Source organism: Onychostoma macrolepis, chromosome 06, assembly GCF_012432095.1.
Source record: "Onychostoma macrolepis isolate SWU-2019 chromosome 06, ASM1243209v1, whole genome shotgun sequence".
Lineage (NCBI taxonomy): Eukaryota > Metazoa > Chordata > Actinopteri > Cypriniformes > Cyprinidae > Onychostoma > Onychostoma macrolepis.
Window position 1 is genome coordinate 27,561,570 of NC_081160.1, and position 13,258 is coordinate 27,574,827.

At 37.4% G+C, this 13,258-nt stretch overlaps 1 protein-coding gene and 1 long non-coding RNA gene across 5 annotated transcripts in view; one reads left to right on the top strand and one right to left on the bottom strand.

Moving 5' to 3' along the window:
* Positions 1-7,005, bottom strand: part of LOC131543091 (uncharacterized) — a 29,047-nt gene extending 22,042 nt beyond the window's left edge. Inside the window, exon 1 of the long non-coding RNA XR_009271847.1 lies at positions 6,397-7,005. This is a non-coding gene — a long non-coding RNA (uncharacterized LOC131543091). The remainder of the gene's footprint in view (positions 1-6,396) is intronic.
* Positions 1-12,954, top strand: part of phc2b (polyhomeotic homolog 2b (Drosophila)) — a 28,381-nt gene extending 15,427 nt beyond the window's left edge. For all 4 annotated transcript variants that reach the window (XM_058780312.1, XM_058780311.1, XM_058780310.1 and 1 more), the window contains 9 exons: positions 11-287; positions 3,490-3,869; positions 4,872-5,031; positions 7,019-7,227; positions 7,997-8,129; positions 8,454-8,574; positions 8,732-8,858; positions 8,970-9,246; positions 11,623-12,954. In XM_058780312.1, coding sequence (XP_058636295.1) covers positions 11-287; positions 3,490-3,869; positions 4,872-5,031; positions 7,019-7,227; positions 7,997-8,129; positions 8,454-8,574; positions 8,732-8,858; positions 8,970-9,246; positions 11,623-11,783 — 1,845 coding nt within the window. In that variant the 3' untranslated portion in view covers positions 11,784-12,954. The remainder of the gene's footprint in view (positions 1-10; positions 288-3,489; positions 3,870-4,871; positions 5,032-7,018; positions 7,228-7,996; positions 8,130-8,453; positions 8,575-8,731; positions 8,859-8,969; positions 9,247-11,622) is intronic.
* The last annotated feature ends 304 nt before the right edge of the window (positions 12,955-13,258 follow it).

Genomic DNA, 13,258 nt, shown 5'->3' on the forward strand with positions numbered 1-13,258 from the left:
ACTGTCACAGGTGCAGAACCTTGCCCTGCGCAACCAGCAGGGGGCGTCTTCCACCTCTCAGTCCTCAGGCCTCCAGGCACTGAGTTTAAAGCAGACCCCTGTCTCCATTCAGCCCACCCCACTCATCAAGACACCCAGCCAGAGTGCTTCCAGCTCAGACACTGGGAAAAGCAACATGAACGCTGCTTCCTCGGATGGAGTGAAGAAAGGAGAGGAAGGGCAAACAGAGATGAAAGCAGTTAACATGAGTCGTAACGTGTCCTCGTCACATCCCTTAATCGCACCAGGTAAACTCAGACCCATATGGCCTATAGTGCTTCTAAAAATATAAATAGTAATAGTAAACTATTCCACTTTGCTGAGGCATTTGTTTTGCAATGATGAGTGTTTTTTTAGTGGATTTAAGAAGTTACAGTAACATCTCTCACTTTGGTTGACATTTGACCCAGTAATGTTGCCATCAAGCACCTTTTGTCAGAAGTGGTCCAGAAATGTTAGTGTGTGCGCACATTTGGTCTTTAAACAAACTGAAAGGTTCGATTCACTTCAACAGAAATGCTTTCTGACATGTGCACTCTAATAAGATCCAGCTTCACTTGTCTGTCCATCACGTCACACACTAAGTACCAAAGAAAGGAGAAATGCACCCAAGGCTACATTTGTTCTACATGGCTTATGCTCAAGTGCATTAATGCATACGTGGCCTTTGAAAGACACACACTTTCTCAGATAAGTCTTTCAGTGCCCGTCAACATCTGACATACACGCCATTCATCATTCCACCGGTCTCTAATCATAACAGCTCACAGGGCAATTATCCTGCACATTTAGAAGCAGGTACTTGGGCGTGTCGAGGCCGGTAGAGACTTTGCTATGTGTTTAGTTGTGTTTTTGGTAGAAGAATAAAAAAGGCCTCAGATTTTTGTTTACAAAAAATAAAAGTATCTAAGGGTAGCTCCAGGGTCCAATAATAGTACCAGTCAAGTGCCAAAAGAAGTAAAAATAGGCCTTTTGTGGAGTCTTGTGTGACCAAATTAAATCCAGGCCATAAAAAATTGTAATAAAGCCTTAAAATTACTAATGCAAAATACATTTTCATATTACCAGAAAAAAAGGGAAAAAAGAAAGAAAATGGCACAAAAATATAAAAATAAAAACTTTCGCATTCCAGAAAAGAAAAATTCTGGAATAAAATTATTCATAAATATTGATGATTGATTGTTGTGACTAATGACTAATGGCTATTTAAAAGAGGTAATGTGTAATGAAACTGTGCTTGTCTTCACTGCAGCTACATTTGTGCATTTACAACAACTCACTTCATTTCAGTTTCTCATTAGAGAGCTGCATTTCTTTCACATTATACTATGTCAGTGATTATTTGCAGGTGTAAGGTTTATGCCACTGTTTATGTACACAAATAACTAGAATGAATGAAGATTAAACAAGCTTCAACTTGATTGAACAAGTGTGTTTGAGAGGGTCCAAGTGAGCCTCAGTTGAGAGGAAGGGTAAAAACCTGACGTGTGTTGGGATGTAGTTTCCATAGCAGTGTGCTCCAGAGAGTTGATGTGATATGTGTTATTATGATGCATGGTTTTCCCCTTGTGCATTAACGATATTCACAGAAACTCATCCTGGATTATTCTCTTAGATGAATCATTCAGTTTGCTTTCAAGAAATGTCCAAATGTTATAAAAATCTGAATATTAGATTAAAAATCATGTGAATGTGGATACTGGAGACTGGACACAAGAAATTTCGCTATAAAGAGTCTAACTAATTGCTTATACATCTCTTGATAATATGATTCCCAACTGACTGTCAGATATCACTCCTCGCTTTTGTTTTGTAGGAACTGGCAATGTCAAAATCAGTAAAAATAGCTTGTTTTGAAGTTGAATGTATTGTCTATTTTGATACTTTTGTTTGTATCAAATAATTGAAACTATTCTATTGAACACAACCACGCACTAGAGGGCTTGCTAAAAGAAAGTAGGAAAGAAAAGAGCCACATATATTAACATACCGAATATTATACTGCACTCAAACTACTAAAATGAAAATGACATTACTTATTGTAGAGAAAATGCACCCACATAGGAAAATCTTGCTCAAAAATAGCTTCTCGTGGCTTAGGAAACTGAGCGCAGTTTGAGACACTGATCTCTTCGGAAACCCTAGAGGAGACACAGGTCTTTTATCTCAGGTCTTCATCTGGGATCTTTATATCAGGAAAAGTGTGTCTCTATTCACAAGAAACATACGTTGAGATTTGGCCCAACATGTGAGAAAAAGTAGATACTGTATGTCTTCAAGCATATATGTCATTGTTTTAATGTGTTATGTGTTGTGGCTTTGCATATCTGAACGTTCGACAGGAAATTTCGGGGTTTTCCAGGGTTGCACTCTGCAGGGAATAACTCATCAACTCCTTATTCTGAACATCCGGGAGAAAGAAAGAGTGAGAGAAAGTGAGCACAGAGGATTGAGTCATCTGAACACACCATCCCACACCATTCACATTAGACGGAAGAACATTCCCACACTGAACCTTTTCTGTTTGCTATTAAGAGTTTTAAAGAAAGACTGTATTTGTTCCTGACGTCTGCTTCACATATCCGGTGTGCATTTCATGTGACAGAACACACACACGTATATATATATAAACATAAAAACCACACACTAGCTAACTTTCCAGCCAGTTGGAGTTCCTCAGATTCCTTTACCGCTCATAAACTTTTGAGGTTGTGATCTCAACGTGCCCCGACTCTTAAGGTTTTGTGTTTGAATGTTCTCCTGCTGAGTTAATATTACATTTTAACACACTTTCCTGCAAGTCCTCCAGTCAAACACCTAATCATAGTTTTAAAGCTCATCCAGTTTCCAATGTCGTCGTCCTGGATACAGAATTTGTACTGGAAAACCCAAGCACAGAGACAAATGTTATTGGATACAGCGAAAAGGACAAACTGAACAACAAAATAAAATAAAAATAAAATTACATTTATTGAGATGTAATCAAGGTTCCCACACATTGGGCTCAAGGAATTGCGGTGACTTTTCCATGTACTTTCCAGATGTTTATGATTTGCTGGATAACTATTTTAAAGAATCATTTATATTCAGACTGATTCACTACTGAATCAATCAGATGGATTTGTGAACTGGTTCGAAATGGATTCATTGACTAAATGAATTTGCTTACAAATCAGAATTCACTAATGGCTTGCAATGTCAGTTTAACAAGTGCAAGTTTCCAGGGCTAGAAAACACAATTTTAAAATTCCCATGACTGAGGGAAACTTGTGCAGTTTAGGAGCTTACCTATGCCATCTATCCAAAAAAAAAAGAAACATTGTCCAAATGTATGAAATTCCATGTAAACCTTACTGTCGTTTAAATTTGGAACTGTCAGTTTAATGTGTAGTCATGTGAAACAGTATGTGTATGTAATAGTAAATGTTTGTCTGTGGTTTCTCCTTCCAGCATATGCCCAAATCCAGCCGCAGGCCCTGATTAAACAGCAACCGCAACAGTTTGTCATTCAACCCCAAGCCCCACCCACCTCAAGAACCCAGCCTCAGTTACTGCAGACCGCCTCGGTCCAGCCCCACCAACAGACAGCCTCGCTGGCCATCCAGAGCTCCGCCCAGACCTCATCGGTAGCAGGAATCATTCCGGTTTTGCCTAAACCAGCACTTCACAACCAGGGATTGGCTCAAAATCAACAGGCCACCATCTTCCATTCAACCGTAAGCCACCATGCACTCAGCCAGCACGGCTCACACACAGCCCTGGCCCATGCTAAAGCTCAACCGGTCCAACTGACAGCCATCAATCTCCAAATCCAACCAGCACAAAGCCAGGTAAGGTACTCACTTACTAGAGCCGTATTGCAGATTAAAGATAATGGGCCTCATTCATGGAACAAGAGCAGAATGAATTTTTGTGTAAATCGTTCCTAAAGCCGTGCTGACTTATACTGTATTTTCAAAATGTTAGTTGGTATGAAAGAAATGTACACCTGCTACCTACCATGTATAAATAGTGTAAATAATAATTCATTATGGCAAATTAATGACACTGCATTACTGCATTTTGATGCACTACCATTATATGATTTCACAAGTTCGTTTTTTTGTAGCTGAGAGTTGAAAACGGTTCAACTTTGCGTAAAACACAGCGCTCGTCACTGTCATTTTTTACCTAGCCGTCCAATCACTGTAGGAGGGGCGGGTCAAACACTTCACTGACCAACCATCCTACTTGTACAACGACTGGACAATGAAGAAGCTAATATTGCTGGTTACTGCATTTCTATATTCAGTAATATTCTTCAAAATTAGATCCTAGTAATAAGTTACTGCTGTGGATATTCCAAATCATAGAAACCAAAGCACCTGGAAAAATGTTGCGCCACCAAAGCATTCTCAAATGCCACCAACTGGCCATTTTCAGAAGAGCGCCAGGCTAAAAATGTTTTAGTGGACACATGTTAATTGAATATTTATTGTTAGGCATATGGCCTATTAGTCTTTTTTGCATTTATGCAATGTACTGGATCAAAACCTGAGAAAGGAGTCCAAAATATTCCACTGCGTTCCTGGACATGTAATTTACCTAGTTGTAATTCATAGGCGGGGATTATGCTAATTGTGAATGAGCGTGCACATGCGCCCTATTTATGAATGATTGGCATGTTTAAATATCAAATCTGACATTTATGAATCATTTGTGAATTTGGAGAATAGTTTTCAGGAAGGTCTGTTTTAGGAGCAAATTACTCAGAATTTACTCATATATTTACACCATGAATGAGGCCCAATGTATACAGTTTAGAAGCAGCTAACTTCTTCCATGCTATTTAGGCTTCAAGACTTGCTCAGGATGACAAGGAGAAGGCCACGTCTTTGGTGGTAAGAGAGATTTGTCCGCCAGTACAAATGCAGCCAACCACTATGACCCAAGGCACCGACCCCCCTGAACAATCCAAAATCGACACTGTTAACGCTACATCTCAAACTCAAGGTACAGTGGCCAAAAAGATTACATGCATAGTTTCATAATCAAAAAATGCAGTATTAGTAGAATTTAAGATACAGAGAATGATGATTAATTTAATGATTAATTAAAAACACTATTAATTAATTAATTTAGACTTTTGTGCTCATTACAAAGGTGGATACCCTACAAATATTTTTTATTATAATGTATATTTTGGAGCGATCAATAAAGACTGAGTGTAATACACTAACCAGTAAAACAAAATACAGTTTCAATAAAAATTTATACATTTCAATGCATCAGATCACGCTTTGTGTAGCGTTTTGCTTGAAATGTGTGCGTGTGCAGCTATTTGACTACAAACGGACTTTAGTGTGTTTTGTATTTTCTTATCTAATGCAATGACATTCATACATTGTATTTATGTATGAACTTAAGTGTCCAAATACGTTCTAAGGGCACTATATCAAATACCACGCAGCTTGCAGGCGTTTGAGGAATTAAAGAATCACAGCTGCATTAAAATACAAAGCTTTCAACACCCACACGGTAAACCAGAATTGCCAAAAGAGAAGGCAGTAGGATGAGGGGTGGCATGCAATTCCCACGTACAGTAAAATGGACCAGAATTGACTCTGGGCCAGTCACATGACTTCCTTGCCTGGCAAAAGGCACTAGTCTGTCAATAACTTAACAGACAAACTGGTTTTGGACCAGGGTGCTTTCCTACCATCAGATAATGCCCAATATAACCTGCCCTGCATAGAAGACACAACTGCTGCCACCAGCCAGTGAAAGATTCACTGAACCTCTACAGTCATGTGACCTGCAGCTTGAGGCTGCTGCTGCCATCCAGGGAAAGAGTGAACCGCCTTCTCTGGCAGAATGTGCATTGCTTGTGCGTGGGAGTGGAGCACTAGAAAAGGAGCAGCACACAGTGCATGTTGCGTAGAATCGCACGCGTGGCGGAGTCTGGATATTCTGTCATTAATATAATCGCAACAGGCTTGTGGGAATGAGGCTCCCCCCGTGTTTTGAGACGGAATTGAAGAGCGCCCCTGAGGGAAATGACTTTTTATTGCGCTTTGTCGGTAAGCTACAGTATGTCTTGTGTTTTGGAGTCAGTAGTTTTGGTTAGTTGACTTAAAAGAGGTCCAGAGGCGCGGTTATTTGAACTGTGTAGACTTGGACGCTTTTAAAACGCGACGCAACTGACGGCAGTTTACGGTCCATTTAAACAGCGCAGACTGAACGCATTAAAAAAAAAAAAAAAAAAAAATACAGCAGGAGAGATGTATTCTCATTTCAGCGATTTAAGTTTTAGACGCTTAATGATAATGGGATCTTTCTTAAAGTAGTAGTTTTCATAAGATGACATAATTTACTCACCCTCATATCGTTCCAACCTTATTTCCTTTCTTCAGTGAACTTCAGTAAGGTTATGTCACCTTACATCTTGATCTTGTCCATACAGTGACGGTGGATGCCATTACAAACACTTCAAATAAGTAGTCCATACTATAATATTTTAAGTATTCTGATGTTATATGATAGTTTTTGTGTGAGGAACAGAAAATTTGTGTCGTTATTGGCTGATAATCTTCTCCTCAGACGTTGCTCAAATATTATTACGTCAAGATTAAAAATGGCGCGCCGCTGTAATTGGACGTCATTGATGTCAAACGCCATTGAAGTGTCACTTGATTGATTTTGACGCGATTTACGTACAAACGTCAGCTGTCTGATGTTTTACATATAAAATTATTGCATACATAATAATAATAATAATAAATAATAATAATGGGTTGTAATGGCATGGGAGGGTAAATTATGGCTATTTGGCTTTGGTTGGTTAAAGAGATATTATTTTCCAGCTGAAGTATTCCTTGAACGTTCGTAAACTTGTGTCTTATTTCCAGCAGCTGTTTTTTCCCCCCCGCTGATGTTTGTGCTGCCGATGTTGTTGTGGTTACTATGGTGATGAGCCGATGCTTTGTTTCTGTGCCGCCAGGCTGTGTGGAGACAGCGCGCGACCCCACGGGAGCACCGGTGACACCGACCATGACCTCGGCAGCCCCAAGCGAGCCGCCTCCGGCAGCTGTGACGGGAAGTGTGGCACAAAACGGCGAGAACAAGCCACCCCAAGCTATTGTGAAGCCACACGTTCTCACGCACGTTATCGAGGGTTTTGTCATTCAGGAGGGAGCTGAGCCATTCCCTGTGAGTTGTAATAAAATTACTACTAGTACTACTACTACCACCACTAAGAATAATAATTTTCGAACAGTGGACAATTTTAGAATAATGTATAATAGTAATTTTAAGATAATAATAACAGTAGTAATAATAACAACAACAACAATAATAATTATGATTGATTATTGTTATTATTAATTCAGTTAATCATAATTGTTTAATTTGATCTAATAATAATACAATGTCAACAATAATAATACATTTATTTTTATTATAGTTTAGTTATAAGAAATTAATTATAAATACTAATATAAATTTAAACAGGAAATTCACTTTTCTGGTATTATTGTTAATACGAATTGTTGTTGTTCTAAAATTATTATTATTCATAATCATTTTAATGCAACACTACAACAGTAAAACTTTTATTATTATTATTATTTCAAAGAATTATAAAAAGTAATACAAATTTAAACTGAAAATGAATTGTTGTTGTTGTTAATAATTATTGTTGTTGTTCCAAAATTGTTATTATTATGTTATTACACAAAAATCATCATCATCATTGTATTATTATTATTCATTTATTCATTAATGAATGACTTTTATTTGTTTTGTACATCATGTATTTGATTGTATGTTGGTGAGTTGACATGATTTGCAACACTGAACATCAGACTAAACTGTAGAAAAAAATATTGTCTGTTGATCTGCTTATTCCAACCTAAAACAAGGGTCTGCAGTGTTCCAGTGATCAGCCTGACATCATTACGTTTGTATATTTTATTGTCAGGTGGAGAGACCTCCGGTGCAGGCAGACAGCCCCAAGAAACCAGACACGCAGCTTCCCTCAGATCCAGAGAAAACGGCCAGCAGTAATTCCCTCAGTGCCACAAACTCAGACATGGAGGAGACTGGACAACAAGGTAGACATTTAATTTAGAAGATCCAAACAAATACTGTTTTTCTAAGATGCATGACCTTTTTAAGTGTCAGGCTTTTTCAGTTTTGAAAGATTGGAAACCTGCATTGTTATGAAGAAGGGAGCGTTGTTATGCATTAGTGATAAGAGATGATAAGATATGGAATTTCCTGTTTGTGAACTTTACCATTGAAACTTTGTGTAATCAAGGTGCAGCATAATGCCTCACCATTCCTATGATTACACACAAACACTGTTTCAGCTAATCATAAATAAAACGTAACTTAATATTTAACTGAATACTTACTATTTTATCATTTTTCATCAGACACGAGGACTCAGGAGGAACCGGAGGAGCCCAAGCTCACATGTGAGCTCTGTGGATGGGTCGATTTTGCCTACAAGTTCAAACGTTCAAAACGCTTCTGTTCCATGGTCTGTGCTAAAAGGTTAGAGATTCCAAAACATTTCACAAATGAAAATATCTAGAAATTAATGATTAAACAAAGCTGTATATATATATATATATATATATATATTTTTTTTTTTTTTTTTTGTGACGTGCAATATTTTGTCTGTATGGTAATGTATAACACTCTTGAACAGATACAGTGTAAGTTGCACGAAGCGGGTTGGTCTGTTCCACCCCGACAGAACTAAAAAAACCAATCAGATAAATCAGTGGAGAAGGAGGAGCTCTCATAGTCCCAGGGGCAGGGAGGCCAAAAAGCAGGTGAACAGCTACTTCAATACAATGTGGTAGTGGTTCATCCCACAATGTTTTTGTATAAATACAGTATATAAAGTAAATCATCCTCATATAGTCTCTTGTTTTATCCGACAGCGGTTCTCTGTGTCTCAGCAATCTCAGGGAGAATCTATATCCTCACCGCTCCGATCTCAGCCTAGTCAAGGAGAGTCCAGCCCCTGCTCGGATATCTCCAGCTATGAGGAAGCAACTTCCCCACTCTCTGCAGCCAGTTCTGGCCCAATCGTTTCTCAAGGTGGGGTCGTTGCTAATGATCCCGAAGAGCTTCCTCTCCTCAGTCAGCACTTCCTGCCAATTGACCCCACCAAATGGAATGTGCAGGAGGTGTTTGAGTTCATTCGCTCTTTGCCAGGTAATTTGCTCGTATCATTTGGGTATATGTATATTTTGTACTATATTCCAAGTGCTCTAAAGATATTACTGCTAATTTTTCTTTAGGAAACAGGGATACATTCAATTTATCAAAAGTGACAGTAAAAAAAAGAAGAAGATTAGTTTCAAATAAATGCTGATGTTTGGGCTTTTCATCAAAGAAAAAAAAAAAAAAAAGTGTCATGGTTTCCGTAAAAATATTAAGCAGCACATTGTTTTCAACATTGATAATGATAGGAAATGTTTCTTGAGCAGAAATTCAGCATATTAGAATGATTTCTGAAGGATCATGTGACACTGAAGACTTGAGTAGTGATGCTGTAAATTCAGCTTTGCATCACAGGAATAAATTACATTTTAAAATATATTAAAACAGAAAATAGTTATTTTAAACTGTAATAATATTTCACAATATTGCTGTTTTTACTGTATTTTGTTTTTTGTGATCAACTTTTTATTTTACCCAAATCAACAAAACAACATCCACTCAAACAAACAACAGGGAGGGGGGAGCAACAGACACACCATCAACAATTTCAATTGGTAGTAAAAAGGACAAAACAGAGTTCACATGAGTCCATAGATTGACAACAATTGAACATTCCCCAAACATGTGGAGAGAAGTACCTGCTGATACTGTTTTATATGACAGTTATATTTCGATTGCAGTTTCATTTTAAACCTCTCGTAAGGAGTTATGTATGCTCTATGGATGACTTTGAAATGGATAAGACGATGAGCCAAATTTTTAGAAGTTAAGATTAGATTAGACCACACCCTCTCCCAGTCGACCGATAAATCAAAATCTGTTAATTCACGATTCCAGATAGATTTAATAGAAAGAGACTTTGCAGTGTGATCATTAAGTTTATTATATATTAAAGAAACAGATGGCTGACCAGAAGGTGGTGCGATCCAATCCCATATAGGATGAGAGGAAATAGGGGATGCCCAGGGAACTCCATAGGCCTTGAGAGCAGAACGTAACTGAAAAAAGACAAAATATGATGATGCTGGTAAACAAAACTTAGTTCTTAATTCTTGAAGTGAGCAGAGTCCCTGGTTATCATATAAGTCACCGCATGTGTTTCTGCCCAATGTAGACCAAGAGGGCTGGACAAATGGCCGATTTCAACATAAAAAATTAAAGTTGTGCCATAAGGGTGTGATGTTACAAAATGTGAAAGGTCCTCCCATCAGACGTTCCACCCTTTTTAGAAGAAAAAAAAAAAAGTCCTTAGATGTAGTATTCTGGATTCTCCAAAGATCGATTACATTAAGTTCAGTGATACATTTATTCAATAACTTAGAGGATGGGTTAGCTGTAGTATCAGGGTGAGATTTATCCAGTGCAGTATTTAAAACAGCATTAAAATCACCTCCAATCAATCTGCTCAAGTAATATATTGGAAATATTTGTGAAAAATGCACTGTCTGTCTCATTCGGGCAGTAAATGGAGACCAGTGCTAACCTGTCATTATGTATTTTACAGCGTACAAAAACAAATCTGCCTTCATCATCATTCCTGGTATGTTCAATAGTTAAATGTAACTTCCTATCGACTAAGATAAGCACCCCCTTAGTTTTATTACGAGCACAAGAGAAGGCTGCCAGTTTGTAATACTTGTTTTGAAAACGTGCCACATCGCATTGTTTTAAATGAGACTCTTGTATCAGGGTACAGGAAATCGATTTACGGTGCAAATATTATAATATCCAGGTACGCTTAATAGGAGAATTTAAGCCATTCACATTCCCATTCACTAACCCATGATAAGATATTCAGAACATGCATTGTGTGTTCGCAATGCCAAAATTCTGTCTAAGTGAAGAGAAACAAAAGCAATACCATACTGCCAGTGACATGTAAACATTAGAATGTATCCTAGATACCAGTCCACCTAGATGCATAGTTCTTTTAAAAGAAAAGCAGAATAAATAAACGTATTGATGTCTGTTGAAGGGCATAGAAAAAAAACAAAAAACCAAGGAACGACAAACAACTGTGTTTAAAAACCAAAGCAGACCACACATTACCGAGAGTGTAGGTCTGCATAAAAAACAGAAACTGTTTTTACTGTATTTTTAATCAGATAAATGCAGCCCTGGTGAGCATGAGAGACCCCTTATAAAAACTTTTCTTTTTTGTTTTTTGATCTTTAGAACAGTAGTGTATACACATGCACTTGATGTGATATTCTGTCATTAAATATTACAATATAATATAATAATGGAGGGAAAAAAAGAAATAAATGGAAAGTTATGATGAAAATCAGGTTTTCTACAACAATAAATGACTTCAAATTTATTTACAAATATGCTGTTTAATGGTGCAAATTTTTGTGACACAATTAGGTTGCCAGGAGATTGCAGATGAGTTTCGTGCTCAGGAGATTGATGGACAGGCCATGCTGCTACTGAAGGAAGATCACCTAATGAGTGCCATGAATATTAAATTAGGACCCGCCCTCAAGATCTTCGCTCGCATAAACATGCTGAAAGATTCCAAGCCTTGAAAAGGCAGCAAGTGTATGTGTGTGTGTGTGTGTGTGTGTGTGTGTGTGTGTGTCCTCTGATGTCACTGACCTTGACCTAGTGACTACAGCACCCCAACTGCACTACAACATTTTTTTTTTAATAATTAATATCTAAAAACTTTATACAATATTGGGGCTAAAGCCCAAAACTGCACCTCCTCAAGAAAATAAATTAAATAAATTCAGCTGGAACAGAAAATGACCCGACTACCTATAAAAAAAATCGCACAATAGTGACTTATACCAAATGGAAGGCATTATGAATCAGTGATTTGGAATTCTGACTGCGACTGGATTTAACTAGGAGTATCGGTGCTCAGAAGAAATCTTTGAATAATGTACGTATCACAACAGTGCTGTCTAAACAGAACTAATATTATCATGTGGTTTTACAATCCCACGTCTTGGCCCAATGTCTCTGGATTGTACATTTGTTGTTTTCAGGTATGATTTTGTCTTATTGTACATGTCAGATGCTTTTGTACAGTACAAATATGTTTAAGTAAATTATTCTTACCTTTGTGTGTGAGTATTTGTAACAGAGTTGAATCACAACAAACTGGTGCTATTTCACTGTCATATTTACTTTGAGAAGACTTGAATAACAAAAGCACAGTAACAGAATATTCAACTTTAAACCTGAAAACCGATAAAACCTGTAAGAAGGGATCCAGTCTGAAAAATTCCTGTCAACAGCGCCTTATTCAATGTGTGTCCATACAGACGCTCTGGTTTTAAGATGCACATTAAATTGTATTTGTCTTGGATATTGGGAATGACACTATGTTTGGTTTTAATTGTGCCCAGATTTGTCATTGTATGTTGCTAGAAAGGATTGTGATGATGAATTGTGTTTTTTGTACAATGCTTTGTGAAATGCCTGTATTTATCAGATGAATGAAATTTGTAATATAACATTTTTAATGAAGGATTTTTCTGTCAGCTTGTTTCATTTGTCTCACATTTTCCTCGCACAGCTTAATTTATTATTTTATTTATTCCACATTTAATTTTCCATTACATGGATTAGATAAAATACCCAACCAAGCCTTTAAATAAATATATTGTTTTGCCATTTAAAATCTAACACACTTATTTTTGTGAAACGTTCTGCTTTATTTTTCTTTAAATAAAATGCTACCCAGCTTGATATTTTGTTAAAGACATTTATCTATTTTAAACTCTGACATGATGAATGTTCAAAAACTTTTTGGGGCTGCTCTTCTGTGTGCTTAGAATTACAATAGGACACCGCTAGGTGGCACACGTGCATTTCGTCAAATTTAACTAACCCGTCTACATCAACATTTAGGATGAGTTTTAGAGTGGTTCTCTGTCTAACTCGACCTTGATACCATAAAAACTTTGTTTTCACAGAAACCCGTCCAAATATGTCGTGATTAAGACGTGTTTGGAAGAGTGCTTTAAAGTCTCACCGCTGCACAAAGAATCCC